This window comes from Erithacus rubecula, assembly GCF_903797595.1.
Source record: "Erithacus rubecula genome assembly, chromosome: 15".
NCBI classification, from domain to species: Eukaryota; Metazoa; Chordata; class Aves; order Passeriformes; family Muscicapidae; genus Erithacus; species Erithacus rubecula.
This window is the reverse complement of record NC_136667.1, coordinates 15,420,014-15,447,331: the sequence shown is the minus strand read 5'-3', so window position 1 is coordinate 15,447,331 and position 27,318 is coordinate 15,420,014. Positions and strand designations below refer to the sequence as shown.

Here is a 27,318-nt window from a genome sequence, read left to right as displayed (position 1 = left end):
TCACTTTTCCTAGGAACTTTTCCCATCTCTTAGCAGATTAAAGCACTGAAATAATGACCAAGCAGGCAGAGGAGCCAGCAGTGAGCCCAGAGCCCTGCTGTGCTGGACACAGAGGAGCTGCTGCCTGATGGACCTGACAGAGGGAGCAGGAGAAAACAAGCAGCAACCTCCCAAAAGGGACAGCAGAACAGTGTGGAAATCACTTGCTTCATGACTGAAAGAAGGCTGCACCAAGCATAAAAATTGAACACATTCCTTCAGAAGTGTGGCTCCTGTAGCCCTTACACCTGTCAACTTAAACCAGTAAAAACCTCAAGCCTTGTCTTTGCCTTTCTCCTCTAAGCACCTGAACTTTCCCTTCCCTGCTGCTGGAAGCAGCAAACAAGTTTTGCTGCATTGTGAAAAGCACATCACCCATTTGCCACGCTGTGTAACTGATCAACAACAGTGGGAAGAGCACACCCACACTCAGCTGTGATGGCCAAGGTAATGCTGCTGACTCCTGGCTTCCTTGGCACTTTGCTTCTCATTCTCGCTGTAAAGCTGGCACCTGCTTCTCTAAACTGAATACTCTGCCTTGCCTCTAAGCTCATCTTTATTATAAACTCCCTGCCAAAGCACAAGGTTCTCTGGTCTTCTGAGGACATGAATTTTATGACCAGTCTGTGTGTCCCACGGAGCCACATTTCCTTTCCCTACTTGAGATGTATCAGAGTGACCTTATACTTATGCAAAGGAAAACAGCAAAGGAAAATGGGATGGAGCTATTTTGGCTCAATTCTGAAGAGATTGGTTTCATCTTCAGACACCTATGAAAATGAGAGGTTTTTGAAGTCTGAATTCTTTCTGGTCAGTATGTCTTATTTAATGAGACTTATAATTCCCCTTTTATGCTTTTATCATAGACATCCAGGCTAAAGAAGAAGCCTTGAATATATTTCTCAAAACACAATTATATTGAGAAATTCACCATATGTCTTCAGAACTCAGGACTTTTGTTTGAACCCATTCATTTAATCCCTTCCCTGTCTCACTTTGTTTAGTTTTGCAAAGAGCCACTCCAACCTGAGCAGCCCCATTCACAGTTACAGTCCTGCCAATTTTAGAGAGCAGCATTGATGTGTCCCAGGTATTAATCCAGAGACATGGTCCTCATCTCATCTCAGCTCCTTCATCTGACAGAAAGGACCTGAACACAGCATCACATCAGAGCACCCACTCCAGCACTTCAGGCCCCCACATTCCTGGACACTGCTGCAGAATGAGGCTGTAGTACAGTTCCTTTCCAGTGTGCCACCACATCCTTGCTGTCTCCAGAGCCCTGCCTGGACAGACACAGCAGCAGAGAAAGCAGCTTTCAGCACGGGGAGCTGGCAGGGGCAGGTGGGAGATGGCATCAGAGGCACAGCAGGCACAGGAGCCACACAGGGATGCCAGGAGAATGGGAACCCTCCCAGCACAGCTGAACCTTGTGGCTGGGACCTCACACAAGCAAGAACTCTCACAGGTCCAAGACAGGTGAGCAGCAGCAGGAGAGGTGAGAGGGACCTTGGATTAGGGCACAAGGAAAACAAACTGACAAAAATTGACTAGACTTTTATTATTTTGTTTTTTCCCTGCACTAAAACCCAAAATATAAAGAAACACTAGTTTCTCCCAGAGAAAGCATGGCATTTAAGGGTGTGGGAGTAATTGCTCCACACCCATCACAGCACATGGGCAAGCTCAGCATTGAAACCCCACAAATACAATGCTGGCACTTCCACCACTGGACCTCCACAGCTGTGATGCTGTGCTGGAGGGAAGGCTGAAGGAAACAGGCTGGACTAGGGATCTGTGGCACTAAATCTTGAGAAAGCACAGCCCAGGCTGTCCTGCCTGGCAGGGAGAGGGAGGCAGAGTGCTGAGCCCTGGGGAGCAGGAAAGGTCCTGTGCTTCCTGCAGGCAGTCCTGCAGTCGGTCAGGGATGCCTGCATCCAAGGGAAGGTCAGTGGTGGCAATATCAGCCCTTGAGAGGGGAGGAGGAGGAGGAACGATGAGTGCAAGGAAAAGCTGGGGGAGGGGAGGGCGGACACATAAAGGAGCAAGGCTGGACCGTGCAAGGTAGTGAATGGAAAGGGCAGACCTGGGACTGTGGGCTGATCCTGGCTTACTCCGTGAGGAGGAATATTTGGCTCCTTGCTGCCTGATCCTGCCAGGAAGATGCTAGAAGGCCACCGTGCACCCTGCCCGGAGCAGCCCTTCAGCCCAGGCGGAAACACTGCCAGGGTAAATGAGCCTTCAATGTGCAAAGCACCAAAGCCGTGAAACCGGGATGCTGGAGGCTGCTGTTTGCTCGGGAATCCGCATCTCTAACCGGTCCCCAGCCTCTCCTTTGTGGAAATTATCTTGGCCACCCCTCTTGCTCTCACCCTGACACCTTTCTTTTCTTCTCTGCAAGTTTCCTCACCCGCACATGCATGGGCAGCCCTGCTGCCAAGGGACACACACACACACACACACGCACACTCCCAAAGAGCGCATTTCCCAGCTTAAACCATCTGCCCAAATATCTCCCCTTTTCCAGCCCAGCCAGGATCTGAGCCGCAAACAAATTTTGTCGTGGCCTACCTTCGGAGCCGGGCAGGTCCAGGGCGCGGGGGCAGCGGGCTCGGGGCTGGCAGTGTGAATCAGCAGCGGAGTCCCTGTGCCAGGGATGCATGCTGAGCCCGGCACCGCTGCTCTCCTCCTCCACCGCCCCGGCTGCTGTGTTGCTATGCGATCACAGCACCGCCAGCAGCATCTCGCCGAGCCTCCGAAGAGACACCCTTGACTCGGCAAAAAAACCACAGCGGGCAACGAGGACGAGCCCAGCAAGTGGCCGGCGCTTGGCAGAGCCCGGCCGGCGATCGATCCGGAGGAGGGCAGGGAGACGAGCGGGGATGCAAAGACGGGCACGCACGGGAGGAGGAGACAAAATACACATGGAGAGGGGGAAAGGAAAGGGAGGAGGGATGTACAAACACGGAAAGCGCCGTGGTCTGACCTCTGGAGCCCTGACACGGGCTGCTGGGCTCAGACACGCTTCCCGCCGCTCGCCGACATCTCCCACCGCCGCCCGGGGCCGGCGTCTCTCATTTTAGGTTAGAAATGGCCACGCGTGTGCTGGAAAATGCCAGACACATTCGCCTCCTTCCTTAGCCACAGTTTGGGTATCTGACACGAGATTTTATAATTTAAGAATAGCTCGTTTTAAAATTAAAGTTAAGGAGCAAAGATAGGATTATCACCTAATTTAAGATGTGCTTCCTATTCTTCATAGAAAAGAAAAATAAGTAGAGGAAGGAGGCAATTTTCCAGGCTGGGGAGATCTTTTAAATGTATCTGTCTCAGGTAAGGGTATCTCAGCTCACAAGAAACAGGATTTGAGCTGCTAGCTTAGCTGAGGACACAGACACATATATAAGTTCACAGTTTTTCAGATCATTCCACCCAAGGGTTTCAAACTGCTCAAGTCACCAAGTGATGCTATTTTCACATAACACAAAAAGAAACAGAATTAAATTACTTGGTGAGAAAGAGAATTCAAATGTAATCCCAGCTCTGTGTTTTAAGCACTAGACTGTCTCAGCCTCTTCATGGGAGAATTAAAAATCAGGAAATACAATCTGGTCCTTGTCAGAACAGTCTTTAATGAGTCTTAGCCTTTCTTTCCCCCAGAGTTGACAGAATAAAGATGTTAATTTTCTGCTCACACAGTCATGTTATCCAGAAATATCAGTGCTGTTTGTAAACATTTTCCATTTCTATACATTATTTCCCAGCTCAAGTGTATCCCAAAATGCAGGTTCACTCAGCTCACTCAGACCCAGTAACAGCTTCACAACTCCACTACATTCCTGAAAAATCACTTCTGGCCAAGCCAGCAATGGAAATAACATCTGGCAAACTCTGTGCAGCATCACAAGGCTTCCTGCAGGTTTAAGGAGTGGTCAGGAGATGGTGCTGCACAGAGGGACAGTGCCCTGCCCACCCCAGGGCAGTGCCCAGCAGGGTGGGGAGCCACAACCACCTTTCAACCAGTTTGGGCACCTTAGAGCAAAACTTTAATCCCACACCATGGGGATGTGAATGGATCAAAAGATTTTCCAGGTCACCAATTTAAACATGGAGGTGTTTTAAAACTCAAAATACAGTTGATCTTGTGTAAAATACATTTGAGAGAGTCCTCAAGAAACCGGTGAGCTCCTTGTGATGGCACCAGCTGGAGCCTGCAGCAGGTGGGTGGCTGACCCTCAGGAAGTTCTCCCTTCATCCTAGATGGGTGCACCAGGAATCAGGAGCACAGAACAGTGAGGCACAGAAAACTCATGTAACTACACTAAAATGAGATTTTTATTCCTTATGGTTGGTTCCAAAAGGAGCAACACTGATTACTTCAAGTACCGACCCAAGAATTACTTATTCACTCCACACCTTCTGCTCTTAAAAGCTTCTTCAATAGATTCTGCTTCCACAACAGCTGTACTGATGCAACAAAATCCCTCCTGGAAAGCTGCATTTAGACCAAAAAAAAAAAAAACAAACCACCAACTCAGATATGGATCAGAAGACAAAAATGAGCAGAGACTCTGCTGGGCTATTTTTGTGCACACACACAAATAATAAATCTTGGGTTAAATAAGGAGAGTGAGGGGAAAAATAACAGCAGAGTCTGGAAGAGCTGTCCAGGCAACTCCAAGTTTATCATTCTCCAGAGAGACATGACCAAATGCAATGGCAGCATGTGTCTGTCACCACCAGCATCTGTAAGGGACATGACAACATGGATAAACACAAGACAGACATCAGCACAGAGATATGAACAGACAGCATGAACCACAAAAACAAGGTGCTTTGCAGTACAAGCATCCTAAATTATTGATTGTTTAAATGCAGTAGAGAAAAAAAAAAATCTCTTGTGTCAGTTAGGTGGAAATTTTGAGGCAAACCAGAATCTCTGCTGGGAGAGTTGCTTCCAGGGCTGGGAATGTCTTCCCAAGTCCTCCAATACTTTCTGCTTTAAGGATATAATTAGGGCAAGGAGAGGAGGAATTCAGAACTCAAAGGGAAGGAGGGAGACCAACTCAGATGTGTCATAATCACAGTTTCCACACAAGCACTACAACTTTTTTAAGTGTATGGGAAGGTTTCTGAGAAGAGAGGCTAAATTTGGTGTGCTTTGAGTTTTGAAGAGAACTTCAGCCAAAAAAATCTCCCAAGGAATTCAGCTCTTAGAGCTTCCAGAAGATACAGAGGAATTTACTTTATGTGTTTCCCTAATGAAACATTCCAGATATTTTATGTTTTATGAAACAGCAGATACGGACCTTGTTAGGAAAACAAACAATTTCCACCCTCCCAACAGGGACCCCTCAATATGCACAGTGTTAAATACAATCATACAATAGGTAAAAATTGGGACAGATTTAATGCTTGAGCATAAAATTGACAAATATATAGACACATACACTGACAATATTTCTAGTTTGAAAGTTTTAAAAGCTAGAAATGAGTGCTGTGTTTGCTTTCAGCCTAAATTCTGTATTACATTCTCCATATACAAAGCCATTATTATTAATAATTTGTAAGTTGAAGTATCCATAACACTAATTATTCTTGCATTACCAACCAAATAAAAACATTACCTAAAATTCTGGCATTCACATTTTCAATATAAAACTTCAGGGTTCAATATAATTAAAGGCTATTACTTTTACATTTTTCTTCCCATAAGTTCCCACCAATTAAACTTTATCTTCTAAAATAGCCCTTGCCACAGGGAATTGGTTCCCAAAATGTGCAGACTCTCTTCCCTTCTCCTGAGTTCAACCCCCCTCTGGAACAGAACAGGGATATTGTAACCATCCTTTGGAAACTTTGGTACATTCTTTCTCTTTCAGAGTAAAGCTCAAATTTCTCAATTAATCCCAATTAAAATGTTTTAGAGAATGATGCTTTAGCCAGGAACAGAATGTAAACTTGTCCTTGTTAAAAAGAGAATACAGACAGAAGAGCACTTTCCCTAGAGCCATACACCCACAGTCCCTGTGGATCCATCTGCTGAAGAAGTTTGTTGAGAGGCCTGTGAGCCAGGACAAGGTCCCTTATGGCTTGAAGAAATCCAGTTTCTCCCCAAGAGCCTACTAATCCCTGTTTTCCTGAGACACAGAGCTCCCTCACCTGGGTCTCCTCCTAATTAAAGCATCAGACAGGACTGGGGCCTCTCACAGGTGCCCACATCCAAACAGCTGTACCTCTGTTTTGATTCAGGATCATTATCTCAGTGGTTGTGCTGTTCCTGCCTGGGAAGGGGGAAGCCAGAGGAACAGGTTTGCACAAAGGGACAGACCTGCCCATCAATTCCAGTACATTACACAGGCCAGCAGGCTTGGGAGCAGAGCACAAAGAGCCTCTCTTCAACAAGATGGAGCAAAACTAGAATTAGGGTTCTAAGAAAATAATTTAATTGACTGGATATTGTACCATCCTGGGAGGCTTTTTTTGTTTGTTCTGTTTAAATAACTGATATAAAATAAATAAGTCTACTTTTTTTTTTTTTTTTGCTAGCATCAATAAGCACAAAAAACCTTCCCAGAGCAGATTCTACCCTGCTGAAAGCATTTAGAAAAACAGCAGGGTGCTTTCTAAACACATGGTACCTGGGGTGAGAGAAAAGAATGGGCAGAGAACTGATGCAAGCAGACAGCTGCCATGCACTCAGAAACAGAATGAATCCCACTTTTCATTTGTTCCCATACAGCCCTTGAAACAATTCCCCCAAATAAGAAATAGAGGCTATAAGGGAGGGAGAAAATCTTCTCAGAGCAGCAAATACCAAAAGAAAGAGGGATGGATATCAAAAGAGTGTAAAAGAATTTGGGGGAAAATACGGAGAAAGAAAAAGAAAGGAGGAAATAGTAAAAAAGAAAGCAAAGACACGCAGGAGAGGAGACAAGGCAGATTTCAGGGGCTGTTTTGTTCCTCAAAAGCTGTCAACACATTTACAGTGTGCTTTCTTATCCCCCTCCTTATTTACTGGGCTGTGCACTCAAAGGAGCAGGAAAGGAGCTCACAGGAGCTGCTGAAGATTCACTTGGACAGAGAACAGAGGTGCCCTGAGAGAAAGGAAACTGCTTAGTGATCCATGCACAATAAACCATGATGGGGATGTTACAGGCCCAGAGACTTGAGAGAGAGGGCTGGGAGAAAACCTGTAGAGAGCAGCCTCTTCCTGCAGGGATCACACTCACAGGCAGCACAGACACTGGAGCAGAGCAAGTCAGACTGCACGGGGATACAGCTGCACATGAAAATCTATGTTCACAGCACAAGCTTATCCCTGAATTCTTCAAAGGAAGAGCCCAAAGGATTTGGGAAGAGACTAAAATTTTTCAAAGCATCTGTTGCAATTTGCAGCCTAAACCCAGTGCCTGAAGCTCAGGAGATCAGTGACTGAAATATCCCATGACTGAGGCTGTGCTGGAACAGCCCATCCTGTGTCACGTTTCTGGCAGGTACCACAGCTTGCCTGATGCATACTCACTCATTAAACTGCAGAATGGGATCACACCTCAGCCTACAGATTTCTAAACACTGTCAAGGTTAAAATGGTATTTAGAGCCTGTGTAGGTACCTGCAGCTTTTTTTTTTTTTTTTTTTGATGATCAACTGTTTCAGTTTCTACATTTGTGCAAGAGTGAGCCTGGAGATTAAAGCCTTTAAAAAAAAAAAACCCTTACCCTCTGTTATGCAGACTTTTTACTCCTACAAGACAGGAAGCTGAGAGGCAGAGAGGCATCCTCACAAGGTACACACCTTGCAGAATGTTATTTATGTACTTCAACACCTCCCTTGCCAACTATAATTACTTGGACAGGTCTAACAGCTACATACAGTTCTCTCAGGAATCCTATGCCCAAAACCACATCACCAAATGCTAAGGACATAAAAGGCATTCTTGTTCAAAAGCAAGGTTTAGTGGCATCCAACTTTCATCAGACCATAATTCCATTTTAAAAAGCAGAGCCATAATGAGGGAAACCCATTGGTACAACATAAATCATCTTTCCTGGAAGAAAATACTTGAAGACTTTATTCTTCCAAGATATTCATCATCCAAAGCAAGCCTTTTATCAATCTCTGTTGTTTTCCATCCAGACTAGATGCATCCTCCCCTAAAGAGCACATAAAGAGCTGCCTCACACACTCTCTCAGGAGCCATGGAGCTACAAATCAGCCCAGTGTGTATTATTAATGACAAGTTATCAGAAGATCTAGGACAACAGCCAGGCAGGAGTTTTACTCTGCTGTGATTTTGTGGAGAAAATGAACCCTTTGCCAGGCCAGATCCCACAGTTTCCCTTGCTCCTGTCTCCACTGTGCACAGATTTGTGATAAGCCATTTTGTCACAGCAGCCAGGAGGTGATTACCCTGCCCTGGAGGCCTTACAACTGAGCTTTGCCTAAAAGACAAAGGTAACCACATGAGGAGACACTGGGAAGAGGCACAAAATCTCAAACAATGTATAAAAAAAAAGGCAAAGTGAATTTTATTTTGGTAGATGTTAAATGTTATTAGAAGAGTTGAGGAGCACCATATTGGCAGTTGTTAGAGCTGCAGAACAAGCCTCACAGATTCAATTTTCTGAGTGGTTACAGCTGTACCACCTTCTAAATCCTTGGGTCCTGATTTATTCATGGCATTAGGAATGCAAAATGCAAGCAGAGGGAAGTAGGCCAACAAAAGAATAGAAAGCAGGGATACAGAGGAACCAGTTTCTTCATTCCAGCTGAAAACAGGTTGAAATTTTTAACTCTTTCAGAGCAAGCTCTGTCTGAAAGGGCAGTAGAGTGGGATGCATAAAGATGAACAAATTAGTCTCCCACCACAAAATAAAAATAATGAACAGAAACACAAAGCAAATATGGCTTCAGAAGAATAATTTGGATTAACTCTAGCCCAAGGCTTTTGGATTTTCAGAGACATAAAGCTCACTGTGTCTGACAGGGAGGGGTTAATGGCTTTGGTTGTGTGAACTGGGGACCAGATGTTCAGCTGGTGCAAGTCAACACAGATCCATTAGAAATTAGTGGAGCTGTGGCTGCTTACCCCAGACAGGGTTCTGGCCCAGTACTTTGAAATCCTATTTAATACCCACTCAGAGATTTTTCCAAAGGGAGAGGCCTCAGTTTTGGAAATCAGCTAAAAAGCTACTAACAATGCTACAGGATGCAGTTAAACTGAAATGGCCACTGCCATGGCCTGTTGATGGTATTGCAAAACCCCTAAATCAAAAGCCTGCAGAAGCCTTGTACAAATAACACCTCAGCACAGTTGTTTCTGCTACAATTTCATGTGCACCTAGCTCACAATGGGCAGAATCAGGCATGAGAGGTAAATCACTCATTTGGCACTTACCAGGAAATGGATGGGTCTTGATTATGTCCATTTCAGTCCTCAGAGCAGCTATGGTCATCCAAGTCTTTGAGCACATGCTTTTAACAGAAAATGGTCTGCAAAATTTACTGAGATGATTCAAATGCAAAGAGCAAGGAGGGGAAAAAAGATAAGAAAATAGAAAAGGTACAGTAGCACATTCCTCCCTAAAAGGGCCATTCTTCTACTCAACTGTAATGCTACTCAGATACTCAGAGGGAAAAAAGAGAAGAAAATGTCCAAATGTCAAAAAAGACAAAAGTTACCACAGCATGAAGAGGCTAAAAGTAGTTCTCTAGTGCCCAATAATAACAGGCACATTTTTGCTGCATGGGATGGATTTTAAACAGGCATCTTGTCCAACAACAACAACAAAAAAAACAACAACCACCTGACATTAAGATAAAGTTATCAGTCCTGTTGCTGTAGTTCTGCACTTCCAAGTGCCAAGCCTGTGTACTTGAAAATCAAAACTGTGCAGAGTCTGCTTAAATACTTTCACAACACAGGGTACAATAAAGATCTGTGATGCTGCAAGTCTTCCATAACTTGATTCAACCAAACATCAACCCCAAAGGAAAACTGATCTCAGGGATCAGTAACTGTAAAACATTCAGTATATCTTACAGGATTCTGCTATAAGCTCCTTTAAATACATTTACACATCACACACACTCTTAAGAACCCAGGCATCTTTCACAAGTGAAATGAAGCCTCTGGCAGCACCTCCAGTCTGACAGAAATGCACCTTCCACAAACTCCAAACAGCACCCAGCCAACAGGAAGCCTTGTCTCCCTGGCTATTGCTTCTTTGAGATGTTCTGCACATGCTCCTTTCTCCACTGAACGAGGCTGCCATGCACAAATCTGTCAGAGGGAATCACTCCAGCCTTGTCCCTGAACACAATCCCAGTGTGGAAGTACAAGTGTGGTCAGCATCTGAAGACACCTGCATGGTGTAAGGACAAAAGCTAAGGGTTAAGGTGTCCTTAGGGACTGCAGTACACAGCCTTTGCAGCACTAGATGAAATAACATTTCCAACATCTTTCTGAAGGTAGCTTCACAGAAAAATTATAAAACTCGTTATAAGTTAGGGCCACATCTTGAAACATATCCACTTGAGAGGAATTTTTAATATGTGGAGTTTCTCCTGTTGAAAAAATATAATCAGGGTTTTGAAGATCTGTTTCTCTTGACAAAATTTAGCAAGCAGCACTTATAGTACTTGGGATAACACAGATGAACGAGAAGGGCAATACTTCAGACATAGTAACCAGATGTACTTGAGCTGAGGACTGTGGTACTCAACCAGCCTCATTTTGAGGGGATGAAGAAAGCAAACATCTTGAGTGGCTCCAGAGTGACTCTCAGGACTGATTCCTTTACTGAATCAAAGTACAAATTCACAAAGCAAAATTCAGTATAATCTAACCCAACTCTCAAGTGGTTACAGCCTTGTTTTACAGCAGAAAAATAAAGTTCATTCAAATTCTGGAAACTTCAGCTTCTCTCAGCTTCTACTCAGACTTAAAATGAAATGACAGAAGATAAATTTTGTAAATGAGTTTCTTCAAAATGACACAGAAATATTTTACAGAATATAAATTATACATATGTACGCAAATAATATACAACACCTGCAGAGCTAAAAACTGAGAAGGAAAGCTACATTTGCACTTATCAATACAGAAAATGGTCAGCTGGTGGCAACATTGTATAAGTGCTCAAATCAATAAATCATCAACTGAACACCAAGCCTTCCAGCTGCACTAAAACATCATTATAACCAAAGTTATAAACTGTTCTGTAAGCCTCAAAATGAAATTTCAGGAAGGTCAGTTTGGGTCAGCCTGTTAAAAGTCATACAGGATACAATAGGGGATTGGGAAACTCACATTGCTCCAATCCAAGATGCACACAGTACCTCTGAAAGGCTGGTTAAGTTGTTTCTCATTACCTGCTGCTGAGGAAGGCAAAGCAGGTCAGGGGTCAACATCACTTATAAATGAAGCACCACTGCTCACTGCAGTTTTGAGATGGAAAATGTTTGTGTCTCAAAACAGATACTCCAACAGAGAAACACCAGGGTGAAAAAGGTGGATGTTACACAGCAGAGCTCACCAGCTTCAGACAGAGAAGCTTAGCAGGGGGTTCAGTGTTATGGAATCAAGCCAGCCTCAACATCTGTGTCTTCACCTTCCTAAGAGAGATGTCAGTACAAAAGTGCAGGTAAGAGTAATTGCTCTGTTTCTCTCCTCTGAGAAAGGAAGAATTAGTGACACAGTGTTTCAGAGTCTGCTAGTCTGCTCCAGATGACAGAAAAATTCCAATGAGTCCCAGGATCATGCTTCCACATTCTCTGCTTTGCTGCAAGTGGCCTGGGAAACACGACTGATGCTGCTCTCAATAAAGACCTTCAGCCCCTTCAAACCTTGTGTGTAGAGATATTCCAGATACCAGTCCCACCTCTTCCCCTGGAAACCAGAAACAAGAGAGTCAGATGTGCAGAAGAATGTTTTACCTTTCTTAGGCCAATTTGAAAAAGTCTGCAAACTCTGCCTTCCTGTGGGACAACATCCACCTGTAGTGTGACACCTGTAAATACCCACAGGTGACCAGGGTCTCCTGCTGTTCCCAAATGCCCACATTCTTAGACTGAATCATGATTTTTCTTTAATATTGAAGGTTTTTATAAATCCCAGTTACAGAAAGGGAAAAGTCTATTGGATCAACAGGGAATATGTCAGGAACTAAATGAACATGGCTATGAAAACCTTCCTTCCCCACTAGTGGTGCTTCCTCCAGATCAGGCTGGATGTACACTGTGACACAGGAAAGGAAACCAACTGCCACTGTATTTGCTCAGTGGAGGATTCCTGTTCAAAGCTGTGACAAAGCTACACATCTGTCTCAGAAATACAATATGAAGCAGAATTTGTATAATCAATGAACTTGAAGTGCATCAAGAATGTAACTTTTTCTGGAACCTGCAGAGAACAATAAACAGCCCTGTTCTGACACTGCACTGACTCATGGAGGAAATACATGAAATTTCAAATCACTAGCCACAGATACATAACTTCTCAGGTGTTGATGTCTTCTTGGTTGGCCTGTTAAGAAACCAAATCACTGCCTACAGCTGGAATTTTTCCCATTCCAAGATTTTTCTAGAGCATTTGTGAGTTTGGTGAATATTACAACCTTATCCTCTTCAACACAGCTGCTGAAAATCACCTGCTTTATTTACTAAAACAAGAAATCTTACCTTAATTAATTTGAAGTTGAAGGTGGTATCATCAGGACAAATCTTAAGGAAAGGGAACAAAACAATATCAAGTCAGATAAATGTCCAGGGCTGCTGGTTCTCTGCTAAGTCCTCTCTCAAATCAGGAACTGCAGGCATGCAAAGAAATTCAGAGATTTGTAATCCTGCTTCAGAGGGGACTTCCAGCATCACACCCTGTGCATAAGTGGCAAGGTAACATCTGGAACCTCTTGCCCTGTGCTGCAGCATCACAGAACAGGAACAAGGAATATTCACAGGTACCTTTAGCATTGTCTCTCTACGGTGTAAAAGCTCCCCTTTCTAAACATTAGAAATTCACAACAATGAGAATGAGCAAGAAGAGAACTGACTCTGGGATCAGTGTTTGTGTTCCCCCAGTGCTGCAGAGCAGTGCCCTCTGGTGCTCAGCACTGCTCAGGAAAACATGGCTCTGCAGCTCAACATTATTTCCTCCTGCCTTAAAACACATTTGTCATATCTGCTAAGCAAAATTTTTCCTAGTTCTACAATAGGAAGAGAATGCAAGAATTCCATGATTCTAGGAAGCCTCAGCACAAAAATCATGTGGACAAAAGATATGAGATATATGTAACTTCTTTCCTTGGTCTAACAAAACCAAAATAGCTTCCTTGGGCAAAGACAAAGTCTGAGTTTAATCAGCAGTAAGACACAAACTAGCTTGGTTCAGGACACTGAGCACATAACAAAGGCAAATCTGTCAAGTGTTCCTAACCAGAATTCTTTGCTTCAACTTCCCAGGTGCCCCTTGCTGCATTCCAGGAGTCACACCTACGCTTGCCTCGAGCCTGCCAGCTTCTCACAACAAACTGGCATCTTTGTGCAGACCTTGGACAGCCTACAAAACCTGGTTTCTTGGAGCAGCACACACATCTTGGGACAACAACAGCTCTAGCAAACTGCTCCCTCCATTCTCCAGCAGCTGCACTGAGCACATGATGGCACCTACACTTTAGAGAACTCCTGGCAGAACTCACACCAGACAAGACAGGTCCATGTTATCTTCCCTCTGTACTTGAAGCAGCTACTTGTATTTCTATTTTAATAAGCCAAAAAAACTACCACAAGAGCCAGAAAACACTGCAAACACATTCTAGCATAAACAGCTGTATACAATTTAACATAGTATTTCTTGACTTTTCTAGAGTTTAAATATTTAGATCACACTGCCTATTTTGTGGAGCAGAATGCACCTTTGGCAGCTTTTATTGAAGTGTCATTTATTTCATTAATTAGCTATTTTAGTTCCATCTCAAAATTGTCATAAGTACAAATTCACATTCAAAACTGCTACATTCATACATTCAACTGCTTTCATATCACACAAAGAAAGACTCTTCAAATTGTGCCATTAATCTGACAAACACAGAATACCACAGCAGCTTTTGAAAGCTCAGTTGCTTCTATCAGTCAGCCAGGACACAGAGACACCTCTCTAGAGAAACAATCAAGACAGAACATCTGGGGCCATGAAAGATTCAAATCTTGGCCCATACCATTACCTGCTGCAGGAATTCAATGGAGTAGCCCATCATGGCTGGATGATAGACAATGTTAAAGCTGGTTTTTAATTCCTTCACTGCAGTTTTACTCAGCAGTTTATCATCCATACAAAGGCCTTGAGGATGAATATCCTTTTGGAATGCACTGGATGTCCACAGACAGCCCACCATAGCTATTATGTACTGGTTGTACTCTTTGTACGTGCGGTTACTGAACTTGAACTGCAGTACTTTCTGAGGGGGAAAAAGGAAACCAATAAAAACATCCTCAAAGCAGCTGTGTGCTCCCTCCAGTCCTTAAAAGATGGCCATTCCCTCCACTCAACCCAATTCCTTGCTAAAGTTTGTTATAGCACATAACAGATGTGTCCACAATACCTTTTTACTCAGCTCATTTTCTTTTGCAGCTATCAAGTTGGTCCGATACCTGAAAATTAAAAAGAAAGTTAGGGGCCTATAAATTTTTATTACATGCCTGTGCTGAAAAAAGCTGGAGGAATGTATCAAGAAAACTTATTTCCACCATAAGAAAGGTCAAACTTTATTGGTGGAAGAGAGAAATGAAAAAGAATTCAAAGGGACTTTATCACTTGGCAGAGTAGGGACATCTCTAATAATATTAGTCTCTTAAATGATTCACACATGACCAGTTTGCCTGGGACAGTCACCTTCATAAATGCAACACACAAGAAAGGACATCCAGCCTTAAAATCAGCAGAGAAATGCAGGGTGTTTTTAAGAAAGGAGACTTTCATTCACTAAGGAAAGAAACAGAAGCCACTGGAAGTAATGCAACTTGACAGTTGTTCTATATAATAAGCACTAGCTCCTCTTATTTCCTAGAGACCTTCCTGTCATGTTAATTACCCTGCAGATTCCTTAGAGAAAAAGCCACATGGAGAGCCCTGCACCAGCTGTCAGCTATTGGCCACTCTTCTCCTCAGATGCAGCCACTGGAACTAACAAGGCAAAGAAATGCAGCCTTAGTGGTGAATCCTGCAGAGCAATAAGCAGAGCTGTCTTTGGCATTGCCAGCAGCATGAGGCAGTCCCAAATTCCTGGAGTTTGGAGGTGGAAGAAGTGCTTCCTACTCAGCACATGACAGAATTGGTAAGGAAAAGCTCAAGTATAGTAGCCAAAGAACAGGAGTGAAAACTTGTATAGTTACTACGGTTAATTTCAGGTGGTTGTCTTTAGTTCTCTCAAAACCATAGGGGAACTTCTTCCTTCACATATCAAAAATATGGAAATAATACCAGGAAAGAGGTCAGAATCCTGCTATTTTGGATAACAGACTGAAAGGAAAAAAAAAAAAAAAAAAGAGCAGGAACTAGAGTTTTAAAATCCTTTATCATGAAAGCTGGACACAAATTGAATTTTTACCACAGCAAGAAGCAGATCCCAGGTATTTATAACAATGTAATTTCATTTCCAAAAGACTGAAAGAGAAGACAAGGAGTCCCTGCAGCCTACACCTGCTGTAGTACCTGTACATAATGTAGCAGAGCTGATTCAAGTTGACAGGATCCATGCTGAGCAGTGCTGGGTAGAAAACCCCAGCAGGAGGCATTATCAGCAAAGGCAGGTTGTACTTCAGGTACATGTCACACACCTGCAGGAATGAAGCACATCCAGGCTCTTTATTACTGCCAAAATAATCATTGTTACAATCCCAAGGAGGTAAGAGCAACAGAGAGCACGACACTGAATTCCAGCCAGATCCATCAACTTCACCCAGAAGGGAAGGCCAGGTGTCTATGCAAGTGTTGTCACCCATTAGTTTACTGCATTTTTAATGCAGAATTACAATTCAGTTACAAATAGATCCCAGAAGTATCATTGTTTTTTCAACTATTCCCAACCTAAACTTAGGAGCTGTTGCTGTTGTTATAGCATGGCTGGAATTCACAGTAAGCTCAGCTACAGAGGACATCAGGAAGCTGGAGAATACTTCAAGGCTATTTGATGATGTTTAGTTTGCCTACAGCACAAACTAGGAAAAACACCCACATTTTTAAGCAAACATTTAAAGGAAAAAAAAACCAACCAAAATCTGTTGTTTGAAATTGAACTGATAATTATTCTTTTCTTTAAAGCAGCATTAAAGAAAACATTTTATGGCCTACTGTTACTTTTCCTTTCTCAGTTCACCTTTGAATTAAGAGCAAGCAGTTTCTAGCAGAGTATTTAGTTCTACAAAAAGGATTTCAAAAGAAAGAGAACAGGGATACACACCGTCCCATAGAAATCCAGAATGAAGTACAGCAAGAAGGTGGAATTTTTTTCCAAACGCAGTGCAACAGTGGAGATCCTTCCCACAAAGTGAACCAGTTCAGCCACTGTGTTCACTTGCCCAGAGAGGGTGGTGTTCCTGCAGCAAAGGCATGGCACAACATTAAATATACCTCTTTGCAAACAGCAACATGGAAAATGGCAAAACAAAACTGAAGTTTGTGCTTTTGCCCCATCAAATTCTCAACAACAGACACTTGTTCTTCAATACAGCCAGTAACACATTGTTATCAGCACCATTACAAACACCCAGCTGCCAGTGTTATGAGGATTTTGAATTCTGGACACTTCAATTTTCAGTGTCAGCAGAAATACTTCTAAAGAAAGGCAAAGAACAGGCCTGACAAGGTAGCTTAAAATATAGCAGGATCATAAAATCATTATTAACTTTCTGGTTGGTCTTTATGCTGGGTGTTAGAGCTAGAATATATATCTAAATACACTGGTGAGCAATGCCCAGAACATGGCTTGCATTCTTTAAAGACAAACTTACAAAGGAGAGAACTCCAAATCCATTTGAAACTCATTGCAATTTAACCAGTTCTGCAACAGCTCTTTCAGGCTCTCAATAACACTGCACTGCAACAGGCAAAAAGAAATCAGGTTGATGACAATTTATACAAGCAAATAATTCCCAACAAAGAATGCCTTGAGAGTTGGCACATCCAAGGAAAGGGACCAGGAGTTTCTCAGGAGCATGGCCCCAGAACTCAATGTGTGTGTTGTATATAGCTTTTCTTGGAGAATGTGAATTTTAAGTAGTGCAAAAACTGCAATAAAACAGTTTTAACAAGTAGTTAAAACAGCAATAAAACAAATGAACTGTTGTGTTGTGTGCTATCAGTTGTTTTTATCTCCACTGCCCTAGCTTAATTCCAGTCAAAAAAAAGGAAGCTATCTTAAAGGCACTAATTTCCCAAAGAAGTTAAACTGCAATTACATATTTTATCCTGTTTGGGCACAGGCTTCTCACAAAGATGTTTCCTATACAATCCCTCACCTAACACAAGTACAGACAGCAGTATCAACTAGAAGTAAACAGCTATTGTATTCACTTAAATTACCTTAAAGTAAATAGATGATGTGAAAAAGAGCTGTGCCAGGGGATCATAGATATATGACTTAATGTCTGAAAAAAAAAAAAGAGAAAGCAGTATGATATCAGTGCATAAATTCTATGGCCTGAAAAATCCCCACTGACCAGACTCACCCAAAGGATCTGCAGCACATACCAGAGAAACTGCTGAAGGAGATCCAACTCAGGAGACTGAGGACTTCTGAGCGACAGCAGAGGCCATCCCAGAGAGGAAGAGTCTTATACAGGAACTCTTCACAGGCAGAAAACCCCTCCTGCAGAGCAGAAGAGAAGAATTCAAAAATTTATCTGACTGCAGCTTGCCACACTCACATCACTCTGGAGAAAGCAAGAGGCTTACACCTCCTTCCTGCCATACTTGCCAGGACATTCAAATCATCATTCTTAGATTACTTTCCCTGCAGAAAACAAGGCCATTTCCAGAACATGGACTTGCTATAGGCAAAGGTATTTTTATCACTTGAGTCACTGTCTCGAGAATACTACAGGAAAAAAGTGCCAGAAGTTCTTTAAGAGAAGACTTTGCAAAACCCTTGGATTCCACAAAACATGCACTTGCCTGCAAGAAACATTCTGACTTGTAGACAGTTTCCAAGAAGCTCTTGAATTCTTCTTCAGATGAGTTATCAACCACACACCAGGTGCATTCTGAACAGGAGAGAATACTGTACTTGAATATGAGCACAGCAAGAACAAACACAATGAGAAACCAAATTCAGTTCTCCTCCAGGAGCTGTTTTAACACTCTATGGTTATCACTGCAAATCTGAATAGCAAAGTACCTTTACTGAAAAGTGAAAAGCCTCAGACATCCTTCAGTTCCCTATCTCACAAGGTAATACTAAAGGCCCTACCTTCCTGGAGCATCTGGCCCATCCAATAGTAGAGCCTCAGGTAAATAGATTCATCTTTCACACAATTCATGTAGTGAAGTAATAAGGGGTTTGCTAGCACTGAACCCATCTGGGAAGGAAACTGCAAGAAAAAAAAAAGGAAAGAAAGAATTATTCAGTATTTACATCAATAAACTGTCAGAGATCTCATGCCCAATCTTTTTACCAACAAGACCATACCCAGGACTCATGCACAATCCTCAGTTAGGACTAGATACTCTCTTAGAACTAGATAGCCCACACACAACATACATACAAATAGGGCATAGAGGAACATCCTTTAATCTCCCAAAACATTGACCAAGACCTTCCTGAAACTCACCTCTAGACGATGGATATTTTGTAGGAGCTGAGGGAAGGTCTTCAGCTGCTCCACTGGAAAAGACTGGTTTGTACTATACAAACACACACTGTTCTTTTCTCTGTCCTCTACTAAATTATTTGTGTTTGTACTGCTTGCAGGTATAACCAGCTGGGCATTCCATTTCTGTAGAAAGGAAACAAATGACTCAGCTTCCAAAGCAATTGGCTGTACTCATGAACAGTATTCCCAGAAAGACCCAGTTTTACAAAAAGGTATCCAGGCTTTCATTATAACTGATTGTTGCATTTCTCTGTAGTTATTCCCCTCTTTCTAGTGCCAAAATAAAGCCAGACTCTCCCATTATTTGCCAATACTCAATGAAAACCACTACTTGGCACCTTTTAGGGTGTGCCTTAGGCCCATAGCCTACCCTTTTTCGTGACTGAGGTTGAGATGTGCCTAAAAGCATCCTCTGGGACAGGGGGGAGGTGCCCTGGTTTCTTTGCCTTACTGCAGTGATTGCTGCTTTCCACGGGCCCTCTGGATTCTTGAAGTAAGTCTGGAAACAGAAATCAGACATCCATGCAAGAAGCCAAGCTAAGACAAAGCAACAGAAAGATCAGTTTCTATTCTTACAAATGTCACCACTTGAGTTGTGGTTGAGTGAGACACTCAGCTCTACTTGACAGATTTTCACAGCACAGAACTCTCATCATTCCTCAGTTTCATCACCTTTGGTCTACAATTCAACAGTTGGGCTTTTATTTTCTTTGGAAACAACATCCCATTTTTCAGAAGGGATCTCCAACATTTCTATCTTATAATCTTAATTCAAACCAATCATCAATTCATAGATTAAATCTTAAGTATGCATTAAAATGAAGGATGACCAAGGTATGCTCATGCAGTTAACAGAAAAATTTCCTGAATTCAGCATCAGTGACACTCACAGAACAAAGCCATGAGTAACTAATTAATGTAGATATTACTACAGAAAATTGGAAAAGCTTACACCTTTTCAGCAAAATTTTTTCTTTGACATTTCAGTGCAAATCAGTCTTTAAATTCTAATCAAGTGCCAAAACATCACAAAAGTATTCAGATTGATTCAGACCTAGTTAATCAAGCTTTTATTACGCAGTTGAAGAAATATTTGGGATCCAGTTGCTACTAATTTACTGCACTTCTGTGCATGCTAAAAAATGTAAATTCTCCAACAGATGACTGTACAGCACAATGTAAACTATAAATTTAGAGAATATAAATACAAAAACAGATTGAAATAAAACAAATTTTATTTTACAGAAACTCAACTTGCCTGCATATAAATTAAATGTCAGTCCTAAAAAACCAACGAAAACCTCAATTTTTAAGTCTATCCCACTGAAAGAAAATTTTCTTGTACAATTTAGGCCTCACCAGCTGCTGTTTGCTCTTATATATCTGATTCTGCTACATGTTTCTTCTTGGTCAAAGAGCTGAACACACACACAGCCCTTTCTAAAAGGGGAATAATTTTTTTCTGTTCCTTGCAGCTCTGACAAATCAAACATTTTTTACCAGCTTTTTCTCTCTCCTATGACACAGACTTACCAAGAGCAGAGCTACTTACTGACTTGCACTGTCATTTATACTTGAGAATGGCAGCAATTAGAACAATGCCTTAACAATTTAGACAGTTTGTTTCCTGCAGAACTTAATATTGTGTGAAACAAGTCAAACCCAGCAGGAATACCAAAAGAAGGATTAAAGTAATCCTCATAAAGTAAAGGTAAATGCCATTCTTTACCAAATCATCCCATTACACTGAAGAGGAAACAAAACACAAGGCAAGGAACCCTCATCTAAACCTGATTCTACTCAGTGAAAAGAGGAAATAGAATTAATCTTAATTAAGCAGTAAATCTGCTATAGCTTAAATAGAAGCTCCATACAAATACTGAAGTAAATGCTAAATCTAATTTCTTACCTTCATTTTCCCAGGAAGGGTTATGGTCACCTGTTCTGGGCAGTAAAGTTTGTAAAGTGATAGCAGAGCTTGCAGATGAGACTGTATTCCCTGTCAAGTAACAGAACAAGTGGGAAAACATGTGGGGTGTATTTTTAATATAGAAACTGAATGCTGTATTTTAGAGGCAAAAAAACCCAGTGATAAGTAAAAGCTAAATTTCTAGAGCTACATATCACCAAGTAACAATAGATAAACAACTGAAAATGACAGAAACAACAGAAACTGGGTCAAGGAAATAACTATAGGAAGAGGACAGAATATTATTGTGTAGTCATAACTGATGAAAAGGAATTTAACAGAGTGACAAAAAATAGTCTTCTGCTATCTAAAAAATCTGTTCTTACAGCAATGGCTTTTTCTTTAAAAAAAAAAAAAAGAAGCAAGGTCCTCTATAATCTTTCATTTTTCAGTAATTTTTGGTGTCACTTGAAAAAGAAAGATGAATAGAAATTTAAAGACCATAATAGATAAATGAATCTGCCACTTGCTTCAGAGATTTCACCATACCTGGTCACAAAACATTGAGTTTGCATATATCACTGCATGTGCTCACAAAACACACATGAAAATTAGGGATGCATGTGCAAGAGAGAAACTTTGATGTTACAAAGACTAAAACCTACAATTCCAAATCCAGCCATTCTTCTCCACTCCATAAGTACCTAAGTCTTACAAAGTGCATTTTTAACCATAGTTCAAACTCTTCAAGATCTGAAATAAACTCACCATTTTTGCTTGGAGGTCAAGCAGTGCCCTAATCCGAAAAGCCTTGACTGGAATATAGAATTGAAGAACATAAATTATATTTAAAATGCAGGATCAGGCATTTAAGCAAAAGTTACATAAGTAATATTTTATTATAAAATCATGACAAAGCAAGCAGAATCAAGAATTCTTATTTCTAGGTTGATAGAGAGGTTTCCAATTCAGCAAGTGCTACACAAAGTTTTGCCTCAACTACCACTCATTCTTCCTTGCAGCAAAAGCACAATATTGGCCTAATCATTGTATCAGCTGCATTGGAAGAAAAGGCAGTATCAGCAAAAAGAATCAGAAGTAAAATGGTTTTTCAGCTCACACAGATCAGACTCACCATTTTCTTTCCTGGTCAGCAGGTAGAGCAGGTGGCAGACATAGGGGCACTGCAAAGCAAAGGCAGCCATGAACTCTCCTGCTGTGCAGACACACAGCCAGGACACAGAAAGCAGCACAAAAGAGATCATATCATATATCAACTTCATTTAAAACCTCATCTGCACTGTGAGCAGTCCTGACAGTAATCAAGCTATTTCATTAACTGGGATCATTTATTTTGGAACATAGTCTAGAAATTACAGGAGTCAGCGGTGAAAGTTCAATTATAGTTTCAAAAAGAAAGGCACTTTGAACCAATACACTTCTTTAAAGCTTATAACTGCAGTTGAGGCTGTAAAGGGTCTTGGATTACTTTCAAACCAACTCTGGTACACTTTCCAACTGACCCATCATGTCTGAAAAAGCTATTTTAAACATTAAGAACTTAAATCCAGTTTTATGGAAAGATTATAACTAAAATTAATCTAAAACCATTAGATTAAATGTTACAAGAAATATAACGCAGAACTTTGGAAACATGTTTTAACCATAAAATACCCTAAACTGAAAGAATATTAACAATTTCATACCTAACATGACTGCCAAGATCATCTTAGTATGCAATGAATCCAAACACTTCAGAATTCCTGGATTTTACAGTTACCATATGGAAGAAATTACCTGAATGCTTGTTCTCTTTTGAGTAAAATTTCAAATTAAATAGAACAGCAATTAGTTTCTCACCTTAAATAAACACTGCTCTAATTTTTTTTTTCTTTTTGCCCAAGATATACAAGTCAGTTTCTGCCCAGGACCAGAAGACTTTATGTGCTGATGTCTGACAATCCCAGAGACCACTGTTACTCTTGGGAATTTAGACAGAATAAATGGTTACATTCTCTGTGATACAGCATAGCAATTCTTGGAAACATGTTTAAGCAGACAGACCACAACAATCTTGCTTGCCTGTTTATGGATCTAAATTACCCAGCAATCTTATAATGCAAAGAGAAAATAAAAAAGAAAATCCAGCTATCAGAAAATGGTCTCTAACCAAACACCTACTCCAGACTAATTCTAGCATTAATATGCATACTACTAATGAACACTTTATTTTGTCAGTTCCATATGTTCTTCAGCTCTCCTTACCATCTTCTCATCTTGCAGGAAGAAGAAGAAGAAGCCATAGAGGGCACGAAGTTGTTCCTTGTGATCAATGAAGTCAAACACTGTGATCAGCCACTTTAAAAAAAGCAGCTGCAGACAGGGAAAAAAACCTCATATTACATTAAGTGATGGGTAAAAGCAAGGCAGAGGAATCAGAAGCCAGCTCCAAAACACAATCAGCAAGGATACACACCATTCTCAAGGATAACCAGAGAGATACAAACACTTCAGGGGTAATTCAGATGAAAAAAGTGTGCCAAGGGATTCACCAGGTAAAGAACTGGCCCCATCACTGCTGTTGGCAATGGGGTTTTGGTTTCCATAGCCATGGGACATCATTGTTTATCAGTGGTAACAGAGAGAGGGAAACCAATAAATGGGACACGTGGGCTCAGCTGGAGGAGAAAAGGAAGCTCAGGGGGAACCTTCTCACTCTTTACAACTCCCTGAAAGGAGGCTGAAGTCAGGCAGGTACTGGTCTTCCCCCAAGTACAAAAGTGAAGGCCAACAAGGAACAAGCAACAAGTTCTGCCAAGGAGGTTGAGATGGATAATAAGAGAAATTTCACCACTGAAAGGGTTGTCAAGCACTGGAACAGACTGCCCAGGAAAGTGGCTGAATCACCATCCCTGGGGGGATTTAATAGATGTGCAGCTGTGGCTCTTGGGGACATGGTTGGCTTGGCAGCAGTGGTTTACTGGTTGGAGCTATGGTCAATCTTTTCCAATCTAAATGATTCTATCACATACCTTTGAGCAGACCATGAACACAAAAAAAGACTTTTTTCTTAATGTTAATTAGGAAAATGTTGTCACAACCAAGGTACACATAACCTAAGGGATACCTCACTGAAATTAATGGATGCCTCACACAACAGAACTATTTCACAAAAATGCTGTGGAGACACCATTCTTCAGGAGTTCAAAGATACAAGACAAGCAGGAACCAAATCTCCACTGACACTTTTAATGTGTTTCTTGGCTCCCATTGCCATTCCAGCAAAGAAGAATCTCTACCAGTCTTAGCAAATGACAGTATCTTGTGTTAAGACCTTGTACACTAAAACCCCAGGATTTTTGGTTCCTCAAAATAATCTGTTCTTACAGTTCCTGTGCAGAAGCAGTAACTACTGTAAACACTTACTAAGTTACCTGGATGTTGGCTGAGCATTTGCTGACACAGAGCCAAGACACAGCTTTGACCACAGAATTTTCTGGTATCACTGAGGCAGGAATCAGGCACTTCAATAAACAAGTATTCACTGTATCAGCTGAAAAAAAAAACAATTTCAAATAAGATGGTGCTCATGTAACAGATTATTCAATATTGTTTTGCAGCTTAGGTCAAAATTCCCTCTGGACAAAATTGTATAGAGTTTCCCTGCTCAAAGTAACAGTGTGTAAGAATTTTGTAAGGACTCACCTATATCCAAAATAGTGACCAATAATTCATTCCAGCCTAACAAAAAAAATGTAAACTATACCAAAGCATGCTAGAAAAATTAATTTTATGCTACAGTCCCATAAACCCATTATCTCAGCAGGTTTGATCAGAGGGGAAGGTTCACAGAAGATACACCAGCAGTATAGAAATGCTGTACCAAATCTGCCACTGAGAGCCACATTCAGCAGTATCTCAAACCCTTCAGGGGGCAGCCCTTGTGTCAGGGCAGTGCTTTCCACAGCATTCAAGTGTTTCTGCAGAACACTGTTCTTCTTCAGTGCAACACGGCCTTGAACTAGGAAAAACAAATAGGACAAGCACAGGATGAAACAATTCTTAATAGAAGTTAACTCAAAGCTCCTCTGAACTGGCCCTGCACATACTCCCTTTTCTTGACATAGTAACAAAGCAGAAAATCTTTTAAGATATTAAATAAACATTACACAGCTGAGGGGTTAAAGAGGGAAATCAGAAGCAAAATTATTCTAAAACTATTAATATTTAGTAAAAAATACATAGAGACTTATTACATGAGCATGTAGTGACAGGACAAAGGCTTCAAACTAAAGGAAGTTTAGATGGGATATTGGGATAAAATTGCTCACTGTGAGGGTGGTGAGGCCCTGACACAGGTTGCCAGGAGAAGTGTGGCTGTCCTATCCCTGAAAGTGTTCAAGGCCAGGCTGCATGCAGCCCTGAGCAACTTGATCTACTGGAGGGTGTCCCTGCCCAAGCAAGGGGAGTTTGCTCCTTCCAATCCAAGCCATTCTATGTTATTCCTTTCTTTTACATAGTAGTAACACAAAACTTCCAAGGCATTAAAGAAATAATGTATACCTCAGGCATTAAAGAGGAAACACATATATAAATAAGATTTTTTTTTTTTTTTAATTAAGAATGTAGCTATTATCTTCTCAATCCCAGATAGCCACTCTAAAAATGCTCTTACCTTTCTCTAAGTAGCTCAAAGCTTGCTCTAGAGACCCTTCCTGGCTATCATATTTCTGATCATTAACAGATTGATTCTGCAAACTTTTTTCAGAGTCAATGTTCCCTCCTTTTCGCCAGGCAGAGAGATCAGTTTGGCTTTTACTGTGAATGTGCTGCTTTGGGGGCCTGGAACTCTGCCTTCGTGGCATCTTTTCAGACTCCCAGCTGAGACTGGAGAATTTCACTCATTTGTCATGTGAAAGCCAATCCTTCATTAGGCAAGAAAAGAGATCAGCTGAGGAATGTCAGAGAGGTGGTTCCCTGCAAGGAAAAGAAACATTTATTTTCCTGCAAGAAGATTTTAGAGGCATCCTGCATCATAGGAGAGTAAATTCTGAAGAAATAGTTTAGAGTTGACTGCTCCCCAAAAGATCAGACAAGATGCACAGACAACAATGTACCAGAACTCTCATCTTACACCAAAAAAGAAAAAAATCCCCAAGTAAAAATTAGCACAAGCTCCTTTCAAGTTAAACATTATCTGATACAATCTTATGTAGCATTTTGATTTTAAAAATCAACATAACCACAAAGTTAACAAAACACAACCAACTTTTCTTCTGAGTTGATTTTGTACATTTTTTCCTTACTTGTATTGCATATGCCAATACAACCAGTCAACAAGTCATTATTCTCTGCATGGTTATATACAGATATACATTTTACTTCCTATTTCACAAAAATTAGATTCTTCTGCAGTCTTCCTACTAACTAGCTTAGATTAGAAAAATTAAGAAATTTTGGTAAACTTCCAAGTGTGGCACAAGAGCTACCAAACTGCACAGCTCCATGTGAAATACAACAACAAAAAGTGGCATTTTCTCCTCAATATGGTGGAGAGATCAATTTTTTACTCATAAAATAGGAAACCTTGCTACAATTTCCTGGACTTGATAGAGTGTGCACTGGATGGCTGGAACCTATCTTTCCTAACAAAATAAAACAAAATGACTTTGGATATTCCCTCTCCCCCTCTCACTCCCTCACTCGGTTAGAATCATCACAATCACTATTTCCCCATAGGTTTGTTTATGTTTTTCCTGTGCACTAAAGCTCGGTGACCACACTCTGGAGGACAAGAACATTCTCTCAGCTCCCTCAGCACCTTCCCTACACGTGTTTTGTTTTCTTTTATCCTGCAGGAGCTCTACCAGAAAGGTTTGGTGAAGAAGAGAGCAGCTGGAAGGGCAATTCTGGCTGACTGCGAGCCCAGCCCTGCGCATCCCCTGCTCACCCTCCTCCCCACGCACCCCTTTCCCCAGGAACGGGGGGCTCCCCAGGGCCCTCGGAGCATCCTGAGGGGACCGAGGGGTGAGGCCTTCCCGGCCCGGTGGCCCCGGGGCCTCCCGGCCCTCAGCGGGGAGCAGGCCGGGGGAAGGGGGAGTCACTGACCCTCCCGCTGCCCTGACCGCCGCCTACCCCTCTGGCGGCCACTGACCCTCCCTGCTCACGGCCCCCGCTGCCACGGCCACTCACCATCCCCCAGCCACGAGCCGCCCCTCTGCTCGGGGCACTGACCGTTCCAGGGCAATTAACGCTCCTGCTGCCTTAGGCACCGGCCACCCCTTCCCATGGACACTGAACCCGCAGGGCACCTCCCGCTGCCTCCAACCGTCCCTGCGTTCAAACCCCGCCGCCACCGCCCCGCACATGCGCGCTGAGCGCCGCCCCCGGGCGGCTTCCCCGCCGCGCATGCGCAGCGCCGCCACCGCCCGCGGCCGGCTGGAATGACGGCGGCGCTTCCGCCCTTCCTGCGCCGGGCGCCGCTGCGCATGCGCGGGCCA

At 42.1% G+C, this 27,318-nt stretch overlaps 2 protein-coding genes across 4 annotated transcripts in view; both read right to left on the bottom strand.

Moving 5' to 3' along the window:
- The window catches only part of DRP2 (dystrophin related protein 2), a 29,293-nt gene extending 26,247 nt beyond the window's left edge, over window positions 1–3,046 (bottom strand). The window contains exon 1 of the mRNA XM_079318759.1: window positions 3,026–3,046. The gene's annotated coding sequence lies outside the window, so the exon portion shown is untranslated. The remainder of the gene's footprint in view (window positions 1–3,025) is intronic.
- Window positions 3,047–9,654: 6,608 nt separating this feature from the next.
- On the bottom strand, window positions 9,655–27,195 carry CENPI (centromere protein I). 3 transcript variants are annotated; one of them, XM_079318771.1, is made up of 21 exons: window positions 27,098–27,195; window positions 25,494–25,795; window positions 24,702–24,839; window positions 24,253–24,371; window positions 23,084–23,191; window positions 21,954–22,002; window positions 21,587–21,633; window positions 20,819–20,908; window positions 19,280–19,408; window positions 18,868–19,032; window positions 18,507–18,627; window positions 18,212–18,300; window positions 17,789–17,906; window positions 17,621–17,685; window positions 17,050–17,135; window positions 16,500–16,635; window positions 15,752–15,876; window positions 14,643–14,691; window positions 14,265–14,498; window positions 12,724–12,765; window positions 9,655–11,932 (listed from the first exon to the last, which is right to left on the bottom strand). In XM_079318771.1, exons 2-21 carry the CDS (start codon window positions 25,681–25,683, stop codon window positions 11,801–11,803), a joined length of 2,232 nt encoding a protein of 743 aa, XP_079174897.1. In that variant the 5' UTR covers window positions 25,684–25,795; window positions 27,098–27,195; the 3' UTR covers window positions 9,655–11,800. The 3 variants fall into 3 exon arrangements, with proteins under 3 accessions (XP_079174897.1, XP_079174896.1, XP_079174898.1); XM_079318770.1 differs by having other exon boundaries at window positions 25,494–25,705; window positions 27,119–27,189; XM_079318772.1 differs by having other exon boundaries at window positions 27,114–27,188.
- Window positions 27,196–27,318: the final 123 nt, after the last annotated feature.